Source organism: Moesziomyces antarcticus (genome assembly GCF_000747765.1).
Source record: "Moesziomyces antarcticus DNA, scaffold: scaffold_v10018, strain JCM 10317, whole genome shotgun sequence".
Taxonomy (NCBI): Eukaryota; Fungi; Basidiomycota; class Ustilaginomycetes; order Ustilaginales; family Ustilaginaceae; genus Moesziomyces; species Moesziomyces antarcticus.
The window spans coordinates 12,761-34,895 of NW_014638992.1; the positions used below are offsets into that span (position 1 = coordinate 12,761).

A 22,135-nucleotide genomic window follows, 5' to 3' on the forward strand; every position below is an offset into this window, starting at 1 on the left:
GGGGCTGTCACTTCCCCACACCGAGCTGCCTTTCTTCCCGAACTGGAAGATTTCGACACTGAGACTTTCGGTTGTCCACTTCATGGCCTCGTCCTCGTCTTTCAATGGATCGCCTTCGGTCGAAACCAGCGAGACACCTTCGGCTCTGCCACAGCGACTGCCAGTGAATGCTCGCCTTGTCTGGGTCAGCCGCAAGCTGAGTCGGCGCCCTCTTTGCCACGACGACTGCCCATCTCGCTGCAGAGGTCAGGAACGGAGGATCGACGAGCCTCGGAGCCTGCCGCGTGCTTGCCGCTTGGCACTCTGGTCTGCATTTGACCGTCCCGAGGCGTAATTCTCCGAGGGCATCGACGTGCCGGTCGAGGCATCATGCAGACGGCGAGTGCATGAGCATCTCGGTCAGGCGTCTTTGCGAATCTTTGCAAGACGGGTCACAGGGTTTGACTGCTGAGTGATGAGCTGAAACCACCAAGATCGTGCTAGCATGCTCCAGCATGTCATACAGCCCATACAGCCCCTCGCGCTGCGTCTGGTATCTAGGGCGTGCGGGAACGGGATGTGATTCGTCGATCCTTTCGAATTTTGGTTTTGCGTGTGTACCTTTTCGTGCGCCGCTGCCCGTTGCTCTGCGGCTCTGCTGCTGCCACTGGGGCGGGTTCTCGTAACCCCACACGCCGCTAAGTTGACTTATCGTCACAAGACCGCATCATGCCATCCCGATCGTGAACGGCGCCTAACCCTAACCCTGCAGAACGCCAAAAGCGTCAGCTTTGCAGATAACATGCTTGCATTGCGAATGACTCGATGGCGAACGTTGGCTTCCGCAGGGCGTCCCTTCTGTGTTCAATCACTCGAATGACGAAAAGCACGGCGGTGTCGCATCATTGGTTGGTGAGATAGACAAGCACATGACGATGCCTAGGATGAGTAGCAAGTTTTCGGGCTTCTGCTCCCTGATTCGTGCTCGTTCTGACCTAGTAGACGCAACCCGGGCTTGGCAAATCGCGCAGCCAGCCGGGATGACCTGCACCGACATGGCATGTTGTGCTCCCCTAACTCCACTTACGCTGTACCCCGCACATTGTTCGACGCCGGAAAGGGGTGTGTTCCTATCGGGCCCAGAAGCATCGGGAGGGATGTCCACCGAACCCTTTTTCGCATTTAACGGACACCCGCACCAACACGCGCCGTGCCTTTCGCAAAGGCGAGCCGAGCTGGCCACGAGGGCCAAGTCAACACCCTGGCAAAAGGGCAGCGCGATACGTGGAACGGTCACCGCGCCTTTGGTCGCCAGAAAGACCAAAGGGCTGCGGGTTTTGCACCACCAGCTTGTAGGCAGCGTAAGGCGCCCGAGGCATAAGTTAAGGGGCTCCGAGAGCAAACGGCAGCCAGCGTGCTGTGCGTTGCGTCGAGTGGGGTGAAATTCGACGAGCTGTAGGGTCTCGTGGCCATTTTAGCCAAACAAGTGCGTCGCGCTTGGCTCCGAGCCATTCGAGACTCGCCCCAGCCTGGGTCTCGGCATCGACACAGCCCACACCTCCAGTTCACTCTAGCTTGCCTGCGTGCCCCACAGCGACTGCAACTGCGCCGGCTTGGCTAGCGGCCTGAGCCCCACTGGATTGCGCCGCGTCTCGCCGCACACCATTCGCCATGGCTTGGTCCGCCTGCTTGACCTGGCATTGCGGATGGCGGGCTCGGGCTTCTTGACCGGATCCTCGAGCCGTGCAGAGTGGCATGAGCACGTCTTCACCAGCCTCGATCGGCTTTGAGAGTTCGGTTGGCGACGCCGGGCACCCGAGCCCAGTCAGGCCGGGAAGCTGTCCGGGTAGGATTTTGGGCGGGCGCGGAGGGGCGTGGTGCGGTGGAGCCATGCGTGGCGCCGAGTCAGGAGGTACGCGTTTTTCGTCATAAAAATTAATTTAATAAAAGATAAGACACAACGAAAAAACAGACAAGCACTGGAGGCGCTGGCATGCGCTCTCGAGTTTTCGCTCCAGGCAGACAAGCCACGGGCCGTGGAAAAATTGAGGCGAAAAATCGGGGGTGGAGGGCACAGGGGGCGCGCGGCAGGCCAAAGGAGGTGTTGAACTCAATTGACAGAGGGCGAGCCGCCGTGTCAGATGATGCCGCTTGCTGCAGGTGCTGCTCCACTACGGCCAACCGTTGGGCTCGGAATCTGTTGGTCTCGAGCGCTTTGTACGCGGCGTCAGCTGGTCAGCTTGGCCGGGGCTGGCGCCTTGACCCTGGCTCTGGAGCGAGAGCGAGACTCGGGTGGAGCTTAAGCTCGAGTTTTGGCCGACGCCTTGGCCGCAACACCCGGCACGACGAGTGCGCCAGAAGCGGTAGGATGACCAGCCCGGCACTTACTCCTCTTTGCTCGCGCAGCTGGTCCACACGGAGCACTGCTTTGTTGCTCTCCACGCTGGCCCCACCCTCCCACCACCCCGCAAGCCAGCCGGCTGGCCATCTATATAACCATCGGCTCTTCCGAGCGGTGCCACTGCATCTGCCTTGATCCCATCATCCTCCGTCTCTTCTCTACGCTCTAGAGCTCTCACCCTCCCATCGGTCCCTCCGACGATCAAGTGCTGATCTCGTTTTGACCGCCATTGCGTGAGATCACCTCCTCGCGAGGCAAGCTTCTTTCCCCCCCTTTCTTCTGCTCATCCACCATGGCTCCATCGGTAGACCAGGCTTCGGCTGCTCCGGCAGCCAACTCGCCGTCGTCGCTCGACGATGTCTCCAAGGTCAAGTCGGCGCTGCTCAGCGCGGCCCACTCGACGCCCAGGAGCGGCTCCCACACGCCCATTGACCACATCATCGCAAACACGGCCGGATACACCGACACTGTCTTTGAGGGCAAGGCCGACCAGGCCGCCCAGGTCAAGAAGCTCCTCTCCAGCAAGGGCTTCATCCGCCCCGATCTCGTCGACGCTGAGGTCGATTGGTTCTACCAGTAAGTGCCCGTCGCGGCCCCGCGCCAGCTCCGAATCGCCAATTCACACACCTTCTTGTCTGCTGACGCCCTCCCCTCCGAATCACTGCAGGAACCTCGGTATCGATGACACCTACTTTGCCCTCGAGAGCGTCGAGACGGTCGCAGACCACGTTCTCGCGCTCTTTGGCGCCAAGATCATGGCCTACACCAAGCACTCCAACAGCCTCGAGATCGACCTCGAGAAGGAGTCCGAGAACGGCGCCGTCTTCATCCACTCGTCCCAGGCCGGCAAGTCGCAGGCAGAGGGCCCCCAGTGGGAGCGCCGCATCGACGCCAACTACCTCGACAAGTCGTCCGTCGAAAAGGCCTACCGCCTCGAGACCTACCGCTCCGCCGGCTCGGTCTCGGCCCAGTCGCAGCAGCAGCTCCGATGCTACTTCCTCGCAAAGTGCAACTTTGTCGAGCCCCGCCCCGCCCCGGACTCGCCCAGCTACGCAGACATCCGCGCCGTCTCGGACAAGACCTTCCTCACCAAGGCCAGCGACAACACGCTCGACATCTACCAGAGCATCATGGACGAGGTCCTCCGCCGCCAGGGCCCCGTCATCGAGATGTTCGAGGTCGAGGGCAGCCGGGAGCGCAGGATCGTCATCGGCTACCGAATGGGCACCACCAACAGCTTCTTCAGCGCCCTCTCGGACCTCTACCACTTCTACGGCCTCTTCTCGTCGCGCAAGTACGTCGAGCAGTTCTCCAACAACGTCACCATCATCTCGATCTACCTCAACCCGCTCCCCGCTTCCAACAGCCCTCCCATTGAGCACTCGATCCACCAGGTCATGAAGGAGGCCTCCCTCATCTACGTCCTCCCGGACAACCCCTTCTTTCAGCCCGCTCTCGCAGAGAACACCCACGCCGTGCAGGAGGCCACCTACGCCTACGTCGGCTGGCTCTTTGCCCAGCACTTCTGCAACCGCCTCGGCCAGGCGTACCAGTCGCTCCGCAACGTGCTCAACGAGAACGACTCGCAGCAGGCCGCCATCCTCAACGAGATCAAGCTGCGTTTCCGTGAAGAGACCTTCACGCGTCAGTCGATTCAGGAGGTCATCGAGAACCACCCGACCCTCATCCGCCTGCTCTACGTCCACTTTGCCAACATCCACTACCCCGGTGGCGCCGACGACCAGGAGCTCGTGCCGACGCTTTCCTACCAGAGGCTCGTCAAGGAGGAGGTGCTCGACGACAACCAGATGTACGACCGCATCCGCAAGGCTGCCACCAACTCGCACGAGCGCCAGGTCCTCGAGGCCTTCCTCTTCTTCAACAAGGCCGTCCTCAAGACCAACTTCTACACCCCCACCAAGGTCGCCCTCTCCTTCCGCCTCGACCCCGGCTTCCTTCCCGAGGTCGAGTACCCGGTCAAGCCCTACGGCATCATCTTTGTCGTCGGCGCCGAGTTCCGCGGTTTCCACGTGCGCTTCCGCGACGTCGCCCGAGGCGGCATCCGAATCGTCCGATCCAGGAACCGCGAAAACTACTCGATCAACCAGCGCACGCTCTTCGACGAGAACTACGCCCTCGCCTCCACCCAGCATCTCAAGAACAAGGAGATCCCCGAAGGCGGCGCCAAGGGCACCATCCTGCCCACGCTTGATGCCAACCCCAAGCTCGCCTTTGAGAAGTACGTCGATGCCATCCTCGACCTGCTCATCAAGGGCCAGACGCCCGGAGTCAAGGAGGAGATTGTCGACCTGCTCGGCAAGGAGGAGATCCTCTTCCTCGGCCCCGATGAGGGAACCGCCGACCTCATGGACTTTGCCGCCGAGCACGCTCGCGCTCGCGGCGCGCCCTGGTGGAAGTCGTTCACCACCGGCAAGACCGCCGCCACTCTCGGTGGTGTGCCTCACGACGTCTGGGGCATGACTTCGCTCTCGGTGCGCCAGTACATTATCGGCATCTACCGCATGCTCGGTCTCCGGGAGCAAGAGGTCACCAAGGTCCAGACGGGCGGTCCCGACGGCGATCTTGGCTCCAACGAGATTTTGCTCTCCGTCGACAAGACGGTCGCCATCATCGACGGTAGCGGTGTCATCTACGACCCCGTCGGTCTCAACAGGCAGGAGCTGGTGCGCCTCGCAAAGGCTCGCAAGATGATCTCTGATTTCGACGCCAGCAAGCTCAGCTCGAACGGATACCGTGTGCTGGTCGAGCAGAACGACGTCAAGCTGCCTACGGGCGAGATTGTTCCAGACGGCATTGCTTTCCGCAACACTGCCCACCTACGATTCAAGGCCGACCTCTTCGTGCCTTGCGGCGGCCGACCCGAGGCGATCAACATCTCCAACGTCAACCAGCTCTTTGACCAGGATGGAAAGCCGCACTTCAAGTACATTGTCGAGGGTGCCAACCTCTTCATCACCAGGCAGGCGCGTCTCGAGCTCGAGAAGCGCGGCGTCATCCTCTACCCGGATGCTTCGGCCAACAAGGGTGGTGTCACGTCGTCTTCGCTCGAGGTGCTCTGCGGTCTCTCGCTCGAAGACGCCGAGTACGTCGAGTCGATGCTGTTCAAGGATGGCAAGCCGACCAACTTCTACCTCTCCTACGTGCGCGACATCCAGACCATCATTGGCCGCAACGCGCGCGCCGAGTTTGATGCCATCTGGCGCGAGAACATCGAGACGGGCAAGCCGCGATCGACGATCTCGACGGAGCTCAGCACGACGCTCAACAAGCTCTCGGAGGAGCTCGAGGCGACGGACCTCTTCTCGAACGAGCAGCTGCGATCCGCGGTTCTGGGCCAGGTGTTCCCGCCGACGCTGATCAAGAAGGTGGGGCTTGCCAAGCTCATTGAGCGCATCCCCGAGGCGTATGCTCGCTCTGCGTTCGCTGCCAAGGTGGCTGCCAGCTTCGTCTACGCCAACGGCCCCAACGCCAGCCACGTCGACTTTTACAAGCACATTTCGACGCTCCTGTCGCAGCCTGCGCCCGCTGCCGCGACGGCGCAGCACTGATGCGCAAGCGCTCCCTTCCCCTTTCGGTTCTCGTTGCGAAGTTGTATGGACTCTTTAACTTAATTGGTGAAAGCCGTCTTCTGTGGCGGCTTTGGAGATGTGTAAAAATACAGTTCGATCACTTTGATCTGCGCGAAAGCCTACAGCATGTGCGATCCTGACTTTGAGCCGAACTCTATCGATGTAATCTTGATGAAATGGTGGTGCGAGATTATTGTGCGCTGGTCAGGCATCGTCTTCGTCTTCGCCTGCGCCGTAGACGGCTTCAAAGTAGCTGGGTGGGAGGTCGAGTTCCATGTCTTCGCCGTACATTAGGTCGTCGTTGGTGAGAAGGAAGGCTGGATCGACCGGGGTTAACTGAGTCGGCGGCGGAGGGGGCGCAGCGATCGGTGCCGGGGGGTCGGGGATCGGCGCAGGAGCGAGTAAGGGTCGTTCTGCGCGTCGAGACTGTCCGGCAGCGTTGGGAGAAGAAGAAGCATGCGCGCGCCTGGGGCTACCAGACGCTGCGGATGGTGGCTGCGTGCTTGGACTGGAAGACGAGCCGCGCCGACTCTTTGGCTCTTTGCGCTTGGCGCGAGGCTGCTTGGTCCGCGAACCCTCTCCCACAAGCGCATCGGCGTGCTGGCGCATGGAGGTGGCCGTCTTGGCGGGGATGCTGGGAAGGCTGTCTGAATTGGTCACGAACAGAGCGCGTCGTCCGCTCGACTGTGCGCCTGGTGCAGCTCCTTTCTCGGTGACGTGAATGTGCGCAGGACGATCGAGCTCTGCCGACGAGCGTGCGGAGCTGATGGCCGAGTCGGCTGCAGCGCCTTTGGACGAGTATCTGCTGCGCGTGCGGCTGCTCGCGATCGATGCTGTCTCTGCTGCTTCCGTTGCCGGCTGAGAGGCTCGTCGGACTTTTTGCTCGCGGGTTGCCGTTGCTGCTGCGCGAGGCTGCACAGCTGCCTGCTCCCTGACCGCGTTGAGGTTGCCAGAAGACTGCGCGTGTACGAATCCAGATGCACCGGCGGAGGAAGCAGGCGGAGGGCTCGTCATACCGGCCAGCCCCATGGATGCGCTGACATTGTTCACAGCGCTGCCGTGGCTGACGGAACTGGGCGCAGTGGCAAAGTGGGCTGAATCTGTCGAGGCGGAGCGGAAGGATCGGAGTGAGGGTGCTTCCGAAGTGCGCCTGCTCTGCGGCTGCAGATACGCGCTCGAACCGGCTGAGCTTGCCATGCTGCTGATGCTGGGTCTCTGGCGTCCCGACACTGCCGACGAGTATTCGGAAGCGGGTGCTACCGATCGAGGTGCCAAAGGCGGAGACTCGTCCGAGGCTGGCAGGACATTTCGAGACTGCAGGGCGGCTTGCTGCGCGCTGCGCCACGCCAGACCGGACGGATACGGACCGTAGGCGGTCTTGGGCTCGACTGGAGGCGGACAGGCGAGGCTGATCGATTCTTTGTGCACGACGCTGCCGTCGAGCACACGAACGACAGCCAGGTAGTAGTCGAGCGCGAGACTGGGCAGATCAAAGTTGGGTACGCAATTGGGCGGTAGCGAGAGCAAGCCGTTGAGGCGAAAGACGCCGCGAGACTCTACCGAGCACCTCAGCGCGGCGTCTGTCACCGGTTCTTGCTGCACGGCGATGGGTTTCTGCTTCTTGCCTGTGAGCAGGCGCACTCTGCGAAAGAGCGTAAATGTGAGGGGAGATCCTACGGTGAGGTCGATCGGCTTGTTGGTTGCGCAGCGCACGACGAAAGGGATGGAGGAGCGCAGCGGGAAGCACGCCTGGGGTGCCATAGGCATGGACAGCGTCCACGCCTCGTGCCAGTGAACTACGGACTGCTTCTTGGGACCGCCGAATAGGGAGGAGAGGAAGCCTGATTTGCGTTCGGGCTCAAGCTTTTGAGGACCGTTGGGCGAGGTGAGAAAGGGGAGTGGACGGGTGAGCCAGTCACCCGTCGTCTCGATGGGCTGGCATCCGTCGCCTTGGCGCTGAAGGACGATGGCGGCCATCTGTGCGCCGAGCATGCGTCTATTGAGCAGAAGCGAGGTTGCCGCAGGAGCGGGCGGAGGCAGGTAGACGAAAGGCGCATAGCTGCGGAGGTTGCGCTTGAGCAGGCCTGGTCTTTGCACGGTGAGCTTGAGCTGGTACTTGACGGTGGCCCAAGCCGGTCGGATGGTCCCCTTGCCGTTGGCCTTTGCCTTCTGACGCATCTTGGCGTCTGCTGGTCCGACGAGGAGCGGCTCGATGACGCAAGATGGAGGAAGGAGCGGAGGATTCTTCTTGTCCTTGTTGCCCACTAAGGGCAGGTCGATGGTGAAGGGATAGGCGTGCCTCCCCTGGGGCAAGAGGTCGGAGTCGCGGTCGGTTTCGTTCTTGGGAGGCTCGAGCAGCAACGTTTCGAGCTGGAGCAGGGTGACCTCCTTTGTCTTTGTCTCCTCGGGATCGATGGGCATCCGGTCGAGCACGGAAGGGGTATCTGTGGAAGCCGTTTTGGGTATGGTGATGGTCTGCGTGGCAGTGAGGGTCAGCTTGATGGCCGAGATGCGATCGCCCGAGGGATCGGTGACTTGGATGTCGACGCTGCCAGACAATGCGCCCCATCCGCGGTCGGCGCTGCCGCCCATGAAGGTGGGCACACGCTGGGGATACGAGAAGACATGGAGGGAGATGTTGGCGTTCTTGGTCGGGTAGGTATGGACGGTTTTGAGAGGAGCCGCGGTGGCAGACACGAGCGGCCTGGGCTTGCGCGCCATTATTGCATCCTGGAGCCTCTTGACCCGGATCCTCGAGTTGGTATGTTGGCGGGTGGATGGTGGAGGTGAAGCAAGGGCCACCGACGTCGAGACCCAAGGAGGCGCTCAAGAGGCGGCGGCCAAGACGTGCCAAGAGTACAAAGTGGCCGCGGATGTCTGTACTGCCGATTGCACTGCCGAACAGCCTGTCAGCCGCCCGCCGAAAAAGAAAAGAGAGGATCGGCAGGGCCCCGAAGCGCCTCGCCTCGCATCCCCGGCGTGGATGCAGATGCAAGTGGAGGAGGCCACTGCGATTTTGCCCGAATCTCAGCCTTGGACCTGTTTGCCGGCTGCAGTTGCACCCTGCAGAAGCATCCGCGGCAGCCCGTGGCCCGGGGAAGTTGACCTTTGAAGGCTCTCTACGTTATGAAGTATCTCAGTCACCATCTCATTCAAGGAAGACAGCTTGGCATGATGGGGCGAGATGATTGCTTTCTTCTGACAGTGTGTTGCTCTGTGCGGAACTAGGCGAGGAATTTGAGAACGGGCTGAAGCCATGCCTCTGGGTTGTCACACATGGGAAGGTGGCCGGCGTTGGGCACGCTCGCGAATTCAGCGGCAGCACCAGCCTGGGTGAGCTTGGTGGCGAAGGCCTGAAGCGTTTCGGGCAGCTTGCCGTCCGCCTCGCCGGCGAGCAGGAGGTGGCGATGCGACGATGCTCTGCTGGCAAAGGCGTCGATGATGCCGTCGTTGACGAGGTCGTAGCTCTGCAGCGCTCGAGCACCGGCGGCAAATCCGTCGAGAGGGGTGGATGTGACCATGGCCTCGGTCCAGGATCGGCACTCGGCGCTCGCCTGGGATCCGGGGCCATACCAGCGCGGCACGGTGACGGAGGCGAGCTCGCTCATTCCTTTGGAGTTTGCGAGTGCAATGCGCTCGTCCCAGGCGGCCACGTTGGCGGCGGGAGTGCTGGGCTGTGTGTCGCAGGCGACCAGCCTCTCATAGCGGTCGGGATGACGCAGGGCAAACGAAAGTGCGGTGGCGCCGCCCTGGGAGACGCCGATGACGGCGTAGGCCTTCTTGACCGCAAGGCTGTCGAGGAGGAAGGCGACATCGTCAGCGAGCTGTGGGATGGTACAGGGCTGTGCAGGCACCGCCGAGTTTCCGTGACCGCGCTGGTCGTAGGAGAGAATGTTGAAGCGGGCCGAGAGAGCGGGTACGACGGCGTCCCACATGGAGAGGTTGGTCATGAGCGAGTTGATGAGCACGACCCAGGGCGCATTCATGCTGTGGAAGTGGACGCGTGTGCTGAGGAGCTGACCGTCGGGGAGCTGCACCAGTCCTCGTCCCGCCGAAGAGCTGTTGCTAGCGGTAGGGTAGGAGAGAGCGGCTGCATCTTGGACGTGTTCGCTGCCCTGAGGCTTGGGCACGGGTACGTTTGCGCGGTCGTCGACGTCGATGGCGACGAGGAAGCGCGAGACCATGTTGTACACGGCGACGGTAAGCGTTGCCTCTGCGACCTTGCGGTTGACGAGTTCCTGTCCCTGGAAGCCGTCGACGTTGGCCTTGTCGCCGAGCTGCTCGACGTTTTGCGCAAAGGCGGACTTGAGCGAAGCAAAGGTGGAGTCGTCGACGCGGACCTTTGTGGTCATGTCGTCTGCCAGAGCGATGGCAGCCTTTTGCAGCGGGCTCAACACCGAGGATGCGGAAAGCGGAGCGCGAATGTCGCGGACGGCAGCGAGTTGGGCGGTGGTGCAGCCGGCCTGTTCGGCGACGGGAGCATGCTGGATCCACTCAAAGTTGGCCGAGTTGTGTGCAGCTACGCGGAGGATCATCATCTCGCGCACATCGTCCGGGATGGAATTCTTGGTCCTTGTGGCGCCGAGAAGCGTGTTCCAGCCGCTAGCGATGGCGGGCGCGTTGAGCAGCGAGCCGTCGAGCGGGGTGAGGCCGCGAGCGCCGCGGCGTTCTCGGATGGCATCTGCGATGGGGTCGGTGCCGGCGGCGGGATATCTGTATGGGATTCGTGGCATGATTGGCGTGCTTGCCTTGCGTTGCGTTGCGTTGCGTTGCGTGGAGGTGGATGATGGAGGTACACAGGCAAGCGCTAGCCAACACGGCGTCGTCCGAGGTGGAGCAAGAAGAAGTTGGCCAATGCTCAGGAAGCAGCGGCTGGAGCCGAAATTGTCTATTGCCGGCACCTCCGGGAAGAATGTTGAGCCGCGCTTCTCGGCTCTCGAAGCTCCAGTCTAACATTGGTCCGCGCTCAGCACCCTCACCCCATCGGATGCCAGCCGACAGCCGGCAGCCGACATCCGACGACCTCCTCAGACTGGCCAGGCTGAGTTCAAGACAAGCGCACCCGTGTGACTGCGTGATGAGACTCGATGGGATTCGGCGGTGGCGGCTGCTTTCCGACCAAAATGGCAAATCTCCAATCCGCGTCCACTCATTTGTGCGGCTGAGCAGCAGCGGAACAGCAGCGGTGCAAAGTGGAGCCGTGGCGGAAAAAAGCCAGGGCGCAAAGGAGTTGGAGCCGTGATATCCTGGTTGGCCCTGCGCCTGCCTTGCGCCTTCTGCGATTTCGAATTGTGGGGGCGGCGGCACAACAGCAGCGAGTGCAAATAGCCGGAAGAAAGAAAGATGTGACCGCCGCCGCCGCCGCTGCTGCAAGCAACCGAGAGCTCTTCCCTCCCGCACAACAACCCTGCTGGCCAACCGGGGCAAGCTATAATACCCATCAGACCGCCGTCTTCCTCTCCGACCTTTCTCATCCTCACACCGCAAGATCCAAACCCTACTCGCTCCACAATGAGGTTCTCCGCTCCCTTCACCGCCGCAGCCGCAGCTGCTTCACTCGTCCTCCTCCCCGCTGCATCCGCACATGGTCCCGAGACCAAGGACGAGGTCGTCAAGTTCCTCGACCAGCAGCATGCTGCCTACCACTGCGCGCCCGCCATCGCTGCCATGACTGCCGCACGCAAAAAGTCTTGGGCACAGAAGGTGCTCGGCGGCGACTCGGTCCAAAACAAGAACCTCTTCATCGACGGCTACTTTGAAGACCTCGGCATCGACGGCGAGATCGCCGCAAAGGGCATCAAGGCGCTCGAGGAAAAGGGAAAGCGCATCATGGCGTGCGACCCCGTCGTCGAGTCCAAGATCCGCAACTCCACCTGCGTCCTCTCTCCAGAGACCACCCAGGGCCCCTACTACCACACCGAAGACCACCCCATCCGCGCCAACATGGCCGAATGGCAGCTCGGCGTGCACTTCCAGATGGACGTTGGCGTCATCGACGTAGACACTTGCGAGCCCATCCCCAACATCCTCGTCGACCTCTGGCACGCAAACGCAACCGGCCACTACTCGGGCCACCCCGACCCCGCACCGCACCTCAAGGACGAGATCCCCGCTCAGACCGGCGTCCGTAAGGGTCTGCTGTCCGCCTTCCCTCGCACAAACACCCACGAGCAGTGGCTCCGTGGCGCGCTCCCCACCGACAGGAACGGCGTCGCGCAGTTCACCAGCGTCTTCCCCGGCTACTACACCGGCCGCGCCACCCACGTCCACGTCAAGATCCACAACGACTGGGAGGCCCTCCCCAACGGCACCTTCCGCTCCGGCAGACTCATCCACACCGGCCAGTTCTTCTTCGACGACGAACTCAACATGATGATGGACAAGGTCTGGCCCTACAACACCAACCCCATCGCCGACCTCCCCGGTCGCGGCCGCACACGCAACTGGGAGGACTCGCTGCAGATCTTCCAGGTCTCCCACGACAACGGCTACTTCCCCACCTTTGACGTCGAGAAGCTCGGCGGCGTCATGACCGACGGCCTCATCGGCTACATCACCGTCGGCGTCAACCGCTCAGTCATTGTCGACGAGGCTTGGGTCCCCACCACCGGCGGCGGAAAGACAAAGCCCTACGTCCCCGCCGATGCCGCAGCTCCCTCCCACCAGGAGCTCTGAGGCGGTCGCATTCATGAAAGACATTTGTAATATACGCTCATCCTTCACGAAACGTTCTTGGCACGCAGAATCTTAGGCATTCAAAGCAAACAATGAGTGTGACGTTATGTTTTCTTGAGAGGGCGGGCTTTAGGCGCGGTCGTCGTCTTTCATCCTTGCACTGACGATCGACCTGCCGATCGCAGCGCCTAGAGGCACAGGTACTGCGTTGCCGATCTGCTTGTACGCTTCTTGAAGGTTGCCGTCGGTGGCAAAGTCGATCCAATCCGGGAAGCCTTGTGCTCTTGCGCACTCGCGCACCGTCAGCAGCCTGCGCTGCGTCGGATGCAGCAGGCTTCCTTCGCCCCGGACCTTGGTCGTCAAGATCTTGAAGTGACCCTCGCTGTCGAGCCGCTCGAACTTGAAATGCTCGTTGCGCCATCGTTCCGTCTGTGGATCATCCAGTGTCAGCAATCATTTCATGTCGCCTATGCAAAGTCGGTGGGAATGATACGTACCTGATCTAGGCTGAGGAGCGCAGGCTTGTTGACGCTCGGCAGGCTCCACGAGTCGTACGTCGAACCCGGGTCCAACGCGACGTTGACTACGCGCTCCACCATGATGGCCGAATATCCTGAAGTCTGGTGTTGGCGGGTTCGGGTCATGATCTTGCCCCCAAAAGCGCGCATTCGCTGCTGGTACGACGTATTCGGCGGCGTAGCGTATGGTGTCGAGGCGAACCCTGTCGGCGTACTAGATGCCACCTCGAGCTGTGCGATTCCGGCCCGTTCGCGCTCCAGCTCGATCGCATCAGGCCCCTCGTAGGTCTGGTGCGGATCCCGCCAGTCGAACACCGCAAGGTCGTCGATCGCATCAGCAACACTGAGCGCCGGCAAGATGGGCATGCTCGGCACCCGGCTCGTATGCTGTCCGCTGGCATCCGACCACCAAAAGCCACTGGACGACCTACCCTGAAAGTCGTGGGTGGGCTGTGGAAGCTTGGGCAGCGTAAGGTCCTGTCTTGCAGCGAGAAGGATGAATCGGCCACGAGACTGGGCGCATCCATAAGCTCCTGACTGGACAAAGCCCCACGTTGCCGCATAGCCAATCTTGAGCAGGGCCGCGAGCACGAGCTTGACCATGCCTTGATCATGGCCGCTGAGCTTGGACGCCGTGAAGCCCTCGACGTTCTCGAGAACGAAGTACTTGGGGCGCAGGTGGTGGACCCACCCGAGCACCGTGCACACCAGGAGGTTGCGAGGATCTTTCTCGGCCGCATCGCGAGCCGCAGTCTGGTTCTTGCGGCTGAACCCCTGGCAGGGTGGGCCGGCTGCAATCACATCGATATCTCCCGGTCGTGGCAGCGAGTTCTCCGCATTTGGAGACATGGCCTGTTCCAACGCGTCACCAGCGTCGACGCATAAAATCTTGGCGTTCGGATGATGCCTGCGAAAGGTCTCGACGGCGTGAGCATCCGCATCCATCGCGAAAGTTGTTTCGCATGCGCCCGACAGATCAAGCCCGAGTGTGAGCCCGCCCGGTCCACACATTAGCTCCATTGCTCGGAGAGGCTTCATCGCACGTTGACTGCGTCGATCCTGTCGCTTTGCCATTGTGCAGGTGTCGCAAGGCGGGCGAAGTAGTTGCGCACTTTCCTCTGTGACAAAAAAGTCGGTCGCTTCAGACAGCCACGACGACGGCGTGTCTACCAGCGTCGTGACGTAGCATTTGGCGATCGGCTTGAAGTGTCGTCGATCGATCCGTAAGAATTCCCGGTCAGGCACGAGCAGACGGTCGTGTTTGAAGCTCGACGTGGATGCTTGACGATGCAGCCGGCGGATGACGACGTCCAAGTTGCGCAGGCGGTGGATCTGGACGACGTCCATCAACCTTGCGCCATCGCGTGGTCCGAGCAGGACGAAGTCGCCATCGTGGTACTGCACCTCGTCGTCTCGGATCTCGGCTGCCCACTCTGCGAGACCGGTGAAGGCGGGAAGCTCTGGGATCCATGCTCGACGAAGCACAACCCCACGAGCATCGATCTTGGTTACGATCGCGTCGACGCCAATCGTGACTCGCTGCGAAGTGACGAACACTTCGTTATCATCCATCACCCCACGCAGAATAGTCTCGGAAGAAGTTACCACCAACACGCCCTGGATATGCCGCCCTACTCGCGAAACGATCAGCACGCGGATGCGCTGCGTCGTGCCTGGCTTAGTAGCCAGCACAAGATCTCCGAGTCCAGGCGCTTCCTCGAGATGTATAGACGGATTCCGGTCCGTCGCTTGCGTGTCTGTGGGGGTCTGTCGCTCCAGGAAGCGTTTCACTGCGGCCGCCCTTTCGCTACCGCCTTGGATGGTGGCTTTGGCGCACGCAGATGCTGTGGTGCCAACCACCTGGTAGCCGTTCCGCAGGCCAAAGTCGCGTGACAGCACTTGGCCTATCCTGGCCGTCGTCTTGATGAGCGTGCGCCTTTCGCTCGTGTGAGTCATCGTAGCAATGCGGTTCAGGAAAAGGATGGAGTGTGTAACGATGAGAAGAAGCAGAACAGCGAGTTCACGAGCGACGCTGACGTGAACGCCAGGCCGGCACCTTTCTCGCTCCCACACACGCACGCGCAGGACAATGCTTTGTCTGTCTCTGACACAGGAACACCCAGATTCAATTTCGGACGGCAAGCATGAAGCGCAAGTGAGATTGGATTGCCAAACGCAGAAATGAAAGTATCGACTCAGTCGGAAACCTTGGCAGGCGGGCCTAGAGAAGGTCAAAGATATCCTTCTTCTGCTGCTGCGCGGCGGGCTGCGACGACGCAGCCGAGGACGTCGAGGCGAAGAGAGCGCTCGAGCTCTGGTTCTTCGCCATCTCGGCCATCGACATCTTCTGCTTGCCGGCAGCAGCGCTCGACTTGCCAGAAGACGCCGCCCACAGATCGTCAAAGTTGAACGACGTGTTGGTGGCCGCAGCAGGACGCTGGGCTTGGACGGCTGGCTGTGCGGGCTGCGATGGAGCCATGACATTGCCGACGGCCGCCTTGGACGCTGCTCCGGCTGGCGCAGAGGGCTTAGCCGTGTCGAAAAAGTCGAATGAGGCCGCTGGGGGCTGAGCAGCAGCCGCGGGGGCTTTACTGGCAGGAGCAGCGGCAGGAGCAGCAGGTGCGGCCTGGAAGTCGTCGAAGTCATCGCCGAATCCATCGTTGGTGGCAGCTGCTGCGGAGGTTTGGGTGGCAGACGCGGGGATGGCGGGAGCGGCAGCTTGCTCGTCGTCGTCGTCAAAGCTGAACAGGTCAGCCACCTTGGGCGCTTCCTTCTTGGGTGGCTGGGTGGTGCGCGACGATGCACCGCGTGTGGTGCTCGAGCTAGGCTGTGGACGGCTGGAAGGCGTCTCTTCAAAGTCTCCTGCATCGTACTCCTCGAAGCTCTCTCGAGCAGCCGCTCCGCCTCCGCCACCGCCACTGGAGCTGCCAGCACCGGCACCAGCTCCACCACCAGCCCAGTAGCTGTCGCTGCCGAAGCCGCCGTAGCGACCGGTGCCGCTACCGGGCACGAATTCGCCGTTGCCGCCGCCAGTGTATTTGGTCTTGTTGGTGCGCGCCTTCCTCCTCTCCTGACGGATGCGATCGACATCGGAGAGCATCTCGGCGAGCTCCTTCGCACGGTTGCGCACATTGATACCCTGGTCCTTACCCTTCTCATCGATGTAGTGGAAGTTGCGCAGGATCTTGATGGTGGCGAGGTGGGACCGGGCGTCGTCGACGACGCGCTCCGAGCCGTGCTTGACGAGATACTCGAGCAGCTGGAGCGCCTTGTAGATCTGGCGCCATTCGCGCGCCTCCTTCTCCATGAATCTGCGGTAGATGGTGGGCATGATCTCGTTGAAGTCCTGGAAGTTGTTGGTGGCCTGCGCGATCTCCTGCATGAGCGTGGAGCTGGCGCCCCATGGATCGTCGTTGGTGGCCTCGTCCACCTTGGCCTCGATCTCGCTCACGTTGAGCGCATAGTTGCGCGCCTGGCGATAGAGCGACTTGACGTCGTACATGGTGAGGTTGGCAAGCTTGCTGCCAATGTCGTCGAAGTCCATCTTGGATGTGCAGAAATGCGCGGACGCACAGAATCAGGGCGAGTGTATGTGTTGGCTGGCTGTCCACGGCTGGCTCGCGTTTGCTATCTAGCAGAAGAAGGCGTGCGATATGTATGCCAGGGCGAGAGGCAGGTGTGCGGTCAACAGGTGTGCGGTCAAATGGAAGATGGCGGATAGCTGCAGTGGGATCGTAGGAGGTGGGTGATATTGAGAGAGGAAGAAAAGGACGTGGGACGCTAGGCGTGATTGATGCGTGCGGAACAGGCGAGTGCTTCGCAACTGCACCGCATCGCATTTCGCACTGAACTGCGCCCCGTGCGGCGACGCACATCCGTGTTACTTTCCCGCGCCAAAGCCTCTTCCACGCCGCCGCCGCCGCCTGCTGCTGGCACAACACCGTGTCGCCTTCCCAATTCCCGGGCTGGGTTTCGACCTCACAACCAATATAATTCGAGTCGGGCCGATTGCGACCGTCAGCGATTCAATCCCTGTCTCGCACTGGCCCACCACACCCACAACATCAAAAGCTCGGAGGTGAAGAGCGGTTGCGACTCGCTCTTGCACTCGCTCGTGTGCAAAGCCAGTTCGATCGAGCACAGCGGTGGAACTCATGCTGAGCACGTTCACGCCTTCCACAGACGCATCGGAGCCGAGAGCAAAGAGTCAAGAGGTTGAGAATGTGTATGTATATATCCGGCATGATTGAAGGACACAGGACCAAGGGAGAGATTCATGCAGATCGACTAGGGATACCGGATCGAGCTGCACTTCTTCTCGCCATCTGATTACCAGATCATGCTGCTGAGGTCGGAGCGGATGCGGTTGTAGTCAAGGATACCCTCGACCTGGCCGTGGGCGGCGAGCGCAAAGTCGGCATCCCACAGGTAAGTGCGCGCCACACGCTGGATGTCCTGGACGCCGATCGAGTCAATGGCCGCCTGGATCTCCTGCGGCGTGTAGCGCTTGCCAGCGGTGACGAGCTGTCGTCCGATGTCCTCGGCGATGGCGGTGGTGCCGTCGAGGCCGAGCAGCAAGCTCGCCTTGAGCTGCGCCTTGGCACGCTCCACCTCACCCTCGGTGGGTGCGGTGCTCATGCGCTGCCACTCACGAAGCGTGAAGTGGATGAGGTCGTCGAGCTGCAGGAAGTTCTCCGAGACCATGTAGACACCCCAGAGACCCGTGTCCGAGTACGAGGTGGAGAAGTGCATGAACGAGTTGGCGAGGTTGTTGGACGAGACAATGTGCGACAGGCGCGACGAGAGCAGCGGGCTCGAGCCAAGCGAGCGGTCCCAGTTGCCCATGATGCTCTGCAGCACGAGCATGGGGAAGTAGTCGGGCGACTTCCACGAGACACCCTCGACGGCGAGCGCAAAGTTGCAGGTGGGCGAGGTGTCGTCGCGGATGCGCACCTCGGATCCGACGAAGCCGGTCTTGGGCGACGACGACTGGCCGAGCTTGATGGGGCTCTGGCTCACGGGGAGGCTGCCAAAGTGCTGCTCGGCGAGCTTGACGAGCGCATCGTGCTCGATGCCACCGGCACCAACGAGAACCATGCGGTCGGCGGTGTAGTTGGTCTTGATGTACTCGGCGAGGTCCTCACGCTTGATCGAGAGGATGTTCTTCTTGGGGCCAAGGATGGTGCGGCCCAGAGGCTGGCCCTGGAAGGCGACCGAGTGGAGGTGGTCAAAGACAACCTCCTCCTTGAGCTTGTCCACCTCCTCCTGCTCGCGGAGGATGACGTCGCGCTCGCGCTCGATGGCAGAGTTCTCGAGCTTCGAGTTCTGCAGGATGTCCGAGATGATGTCGACGGCCTTGTCGACGTCCTTGCGGAAGGCCTTGGCGTAGTAGACGGTCTGCTCTCGCGAGGTGTAGGCGTTGAGGTGAGCGCCGAGGTTCTCGACCTCGAGCTCGAGAGCGTGCTGGGATCGCTTGCCAGTGCCTGTTGGATCAAGAAAGAAGCGCCGATACGATGCGAAAAGAGAGCCCGAATTGGTCAGCAACGCGGTCAACCGGATGATAAGGCGAAATGCATGGACGAGATGAATGCACGAGAATCAATGCAGGCCTTGCGATGTGAATCAAAGACAGTCAAGGATGCCCCTGAGTCGACTCGCAAAGGCATCTGCTTGTGCTTGTGCTGCTGCAAGGTTGCATCGAGCCAAGGCGGACGACTGGCTTGCGGCATGCAGCGTCTACGATGATCCAGCGTTCGCCGGTGTTGGTGCAGCCTTGTGCGAGTCGCCGCCAGGATATAGGCGGTGCGTCAAAGGACCGAAATGTACGTACCCTTGAAGGCCATGTGCTCAAGGAAGTGGGCAGTGCCGTTGGTGCGATCTGTCTCGGCGCGCGAGCCAGCATCGATCCAAACACCGACGGTGGCGGTCTGAGCCGAAGGGTTGGACTCGGTGGCGACGGTGAGGCCGTTGGCGAGCGTGGTGGTCTGGGTGATGGGCTGGCGGGAGACGGCGGTGGCCAGGTTACGGAAGTTGAAGGTGGCGGCGGTGGCCGGGACCTTGTTGGCCCGGGCAAGCCTCAAAGAGGACTGGGCGAAGAGACGAGCAGCCATGGTGACGAGGGCTGTGCGACGGAAGTGACGAACAGATCGGGATGCGAGGGTGGAGAAGGAGGGAGTAGAAGGTTGGTAGAGACGTCCGGCTCTGGGAAGCTTCTTCGGCGCGACCTGGCAAGCCCAGCCAGCGCAGTCGAGCCCAACCCAACCCAGCCTCTCGACCAGCTCCTTCTCTCTCCCTCTCTCTCGTGATGGCGACGGGCCGCTCGCTCGACAAGCCACGGCTGCCTCCGACTTGAATTCAAAGATTCCTTCCCTTCCTTCGCGCCCGCCCAACGGCCGAGAGAGTGAGCGCGCGTTAGCTGCAGCAGCCAAGTCTGACCATTTTCGCCCCAGTGATTGGTGTGTTGACGGGGCTCGCCGGAACAAGTGGCCATTTTCGAAATTTCAAAAGCGGCCGCCAGCCTGACTTACGATGGCGAAAATGCTGTGAAATTTAGTCCTCACTCGCCCAAGCGGTGCCAACCCAGCGACCGCAAGTGTGATCGATTTCAGCTTCAGAGAGCCACAGACCCCGATCCTTCCATTCGTGCGAGTAGTCAACGGTCAAAGCGTTCTTCTCAGGGTTTTTGGTGGGCGAAGGCCGACATGACATTTTTTCTACCTCGAAAGCATGGGTGGAGGTTTAGAAGAAAGAGAAGGCTGCAGGCTTGCAGCTAACCACATCCCTCAACCTCTCTTCCCGGAAGCACCGACAAGCTCTTTTGACCATGGCTGAAGCAGGCCCGTCTTCAGCAGCGATGGCCAGTGCGCCCTTGCATCACGTCGCGGCTGCCCATCAGTCGGAGATGTACACCTTCCTCTCGGTAAACTCGGTGCAACTCGTCGACATCACCTCCGGGGCCAAGCCGACGACGCTGGCCATTCCGACCACCGTCTTTGTGCCGCAGCCGACGCTTCCAGACCAGTCGGATGCCGAGCGATATGCCGACCAGCCTCATATCAGCTTCGCCCGTCTCGCCAGCTTCTCGCACTCGGACCGCTTCCTCGCGCTCACCGGAGACGACAAGGTGTTGCGCGTCTGGAAGCTTCAACGAGATGCCGACAACCGCATCGCCGGTTTCGAATTCGGCAAAGAGATCGTGATCAAGCTCCTCCCTAAGCGCGCCGCCGTCCTACACTGGATGCAACCCACTGACAACACTCCGGCAGGCTCCGAAGAGCTCATCGTCATCGACCGTTTCGGCGACGTCCGTAGCATTATGGTCAACGAAAACGACGTTCGAACGCTTCCATCCACCTCTTCCGACGCTCATGCGGCAGCTGACGCTTCAGCGGACGAGCAGGACCAGATGGATTCGCCAACCGACGCGTCGATGCAGATCCTCCTCGGACATGTCAGCATGATCACCAGCCTCGCCTTCATTCCCGCCGCCAAGCAGGGTGCCCCGCCCGCGTACATCATCACCGGCGATCGTGACGAGCACATCCGCATCTCCAGATGGGGTCCGAAGCGCCTTGCCTATGTCATCGACCGATTCCTGCAGGGCTCCCAAGCCTTTGTTGGCGCTCTTGCTGTTGTTGGCAACGCCGAAGGCACTCTGCGTCTCGTCAGCTCGGAAGGCGGCCAATCGCTGCGTGTCTGGACGTTGCCGCAGCCCTCGGCACCGGCGACAGGCTCGGCGGCAGACACGGGCTCCGAACACGCTTGCCTCTCCATCAACGACTTGGGCTCGGTTCTTGCACCTTTCGTGCTCGCCCGCGACCGCGAGGAGCGCAAGAGGGAGTCTAAGGCTCTCCAGGCCTCGAGCAAGCGCAACAAGGCCGCTAAGCGCAAGCAGGACCAGCGCAGCGCCGACGGCAACGCGTCGGAAGCGGCCGAAGCAAAGCCGCTCGCTGCGCAGTACGCAAAGGACTCCAAGCCCACCGTCGTCATCTCTGATCTGCTTCCCTTCACCGACGCCGAGGGGACACAATGGCTCCTGGTCGTGGTCGAAGGAGCGACTGCATTCTTCCACGTTCCGGTCAGCGCATTGCTAGAGCCGGTCTCTTCGGAAGACAAGACGAGAGACATCTCGAGTCAGATCCGCGTCACCCGGGCCGCCGCGCCGATCCTGCACCTCGCCCGTGTCCAGCGCGCAGCGAGTGCCGACGTATCCGTCATTGCCACCTTCGACACACGACCCGAGTTCCGCGGCGAAGCCGAGGCTGCGGATGATGCCAGTGCAGAAGCTGCCGTCTTCCGTCTGGACGCCGCTGGCAACTTTGCACGGGAGTCGGAATCGCCGCTGATCCAAGCCCTGCTGCCTGCCACCGAGCCCAGTGCCGGTGCATCCGAAGAAGCGCCGAGAGCGCTGCTCGATGCATCGATTGTCGAGCACCTCGGCTTGTACCCAGCGCTGACCACCTGGCCCAAGATTGAGGTGCCTTCTTCGGCCGAGATCATCGCCACGCGCTCCTCTCGCAAGGGCAGGTTCAACCATCCGCTTGACACCTCGCTCATCGGAGTTGCCGAGGTCAACGAGACCAAGCCCTCGAATGCCTCGTCCGACCCTGCTGCCGACGACGCGCAACGTCGCAAGCTCGTCAAGACCATGCAGGGCGGCAAGCGCGAACGCGGTCGCGAACGCAACCGAGAGGCTATCCGTCTGGCGCAAGAGCAGGCGCAAGAGCAGGCGCAAGAGCAGGCGCAAGAGCAAACTTCCCAGTAGAAGCTGCTGATCGACCAATACCAAAAGCATATCCACTCGCGCACATCGTTACCGTCATCATCATCGTCGTCAATTTAAAGGCATCCACCCATCAAGTCCCGTGACGGCCGCATGCAAGCAGTCGAACAGGAGCGTGTTCTGCAATCCGGACCGAGGAGAGCTGGTTCGAGCTGGACGCCCTCGCAACGTCCGAGTTGAGCAAAGAGAT

General features: G+C 61.3%; 9 protein-coding genes across 9 annotated transcripts; 3 read left to right on the forward strand and 6 right to left on the reverse strand.

Annotated features, from left to right (window-relative positions):
* Positions 1-1,544: 1,544 nt before the first annotated feature.
* On the reverse strand, positions 1,545-1,871 carry PAN0_018d5580 (uncharacterized protein; the record flags this gene model as incomplete). The annotated part of the gene is made up of 1 exon (XM_014798809.1): positions 1,545-1,871. One exon carries the CDS (start codon positions 1,869-1,871, stop codon positions 1,545-1,547), a length of 327 nt encoding a protein of 108 aa, XP_014654295.1.
* Positions 1,872-2,672: 801 nt separating this feature from the next.
* On the forward strand, positions 2,673-5,949 carry PAN0_018c5581 (NAD-dependent glutamate dehydrogenase; the record flags this gene model as incomplete). Its single annotated transcript, XM_014798810.1, has 2 exons — positions 2,673-2,956; positions 3,048-5,949. The coding sequence occupies 2 exons, from the start codon at positions 2,673-2,675 to the stop codon at positions 5,947-5,949; spliced, it is 3,186 nt and encodes a 1,061-aa protein (XP_014654296.1).
* A 225-nt stretch (positions 5,950-6,174) lies between these two features.
* On the reverse strand, positions 6,175-8,691 carry PAN0_018d5582 (uncharacterized protein; the record flags this gene model as incomplete). The annotated part of the gene is made up of 1 exon (XM_014798811.1): positions 6,175-8,691. One exon carries the CDS (start codon positions 8,689-8,691, stop codon positions 6,175-6,177), a length of 2,517 nt encoding a protein of 838 aa, XP_014654297.1.
* A 503-nt stretch (positions 8,692-9,194) lies between these two features.
* PAN0_018d5583 (hydrolase/acyltransferase) lies at positions 9,195-10,703 on the reverse strand (the record flags this gene model as incomplete). Its single annotated transcript, XM_014798812.1, has 1 exon — positions 9,195-10,703. One exon carries the CDS (start codon positions 10,701-10,703, stop codon positions 9,195-9,197), a length of 1,509 nt encoding a protein of 502 aa, XP_014654298.1.
* Positions 10,704-11,481: 778 nt separating this feature from the next.
* PAN0_018c5584 (ADP-ribose pyrophosphatase) lies at positions 11,482-12,645 on the forward strand (the record flags this gene model as incomplete). The annotated part of the gene is made up of 1 exon (XM_014798813.1): positions 11,482-12,645. The coding sequence occupies one exon, from the start codon at positions 11,482-11,484 to the stop codon at positions 12,643-12,645; it is 1,164 nt and encodes a 387-aa protein (XP_014654299.1).
* A 129-nt stretch (positions 12,646-12,774) lies between these two features.
* PAN0_018d5585 (s-adenosyl-L-methionine-dependent methyltransferase) lies at positions 12,775-15,119 on the reverse strand (the record flags this gene model as incomplete). The annotated part of the gene is made up of 2 exons (XM_014798814.1): positions 12,775-13,074; positions 13,143-15,119. The coding sequence occupies 2 exons, from the start codon at positions 15,117-15,119 to the stop codon at positions 12,775-12,777; spliced, it is 2,277 nt and encodes a 758-aa protein (XP_014654300.1).
* Positions 15,120-15,384: 265 nt separating this feature from the next.
* On the reverse strand, positions 15,385-16,707 carry PAN0_018d5586 (ENTH-domain-containing protein; the record flags this gene model as incomplete). The annotated part of the gene is made up of 1 exon (XM_014798815.1): positions 15,385-16,707. The coding sequence occupies one exon, from the start codon at positions 16,705-16,707 to the stop codon at positions 15,385-15,387; it is 1,323 nt and encodes a 440-aa protein (XP_014654301.1).
* Positions 16,708-17,492: 785 nt separating this feature from the next.
* PAN0_018d5587 (core subunit of the ubiquinol-cytochrome c reductase complex) lies at positions 17,493-19,273 on the reverse strand (the record flags this gene model as incomplete). The annotated part of the gene is made up of 2 exons (XM_014798816.1): positions 17,493-18,646; positions 18,994-19,273. 2 exons carry the CDS (start codon positions 19,271-19,273, stop codon positions 17,493-17,495), a joined length of 1,434 nt encoding a protein of 477 aa, XP_014654302.1.
* A 713-nt stretch (positions 19,274-19,986) lies between these two features.
* On the forward strand, positions 19,987-21,927 carry PAN0_018c5588 (WD40 repeat-like protein; the record flags this gene model as incomplete). Its single annotated transcript, XM_014798817.1, has 1 exon — positions 19,987-21,927. One exon carries the CDS (start codon positions 19,987-19,989, stop codon positions 21,925-21,927), a length of 1,941 nt encoding a protein of 646 aa, XP_014654303.1.
* Positions 21,928-22,135: the final 208 nt, after the last annotated feature.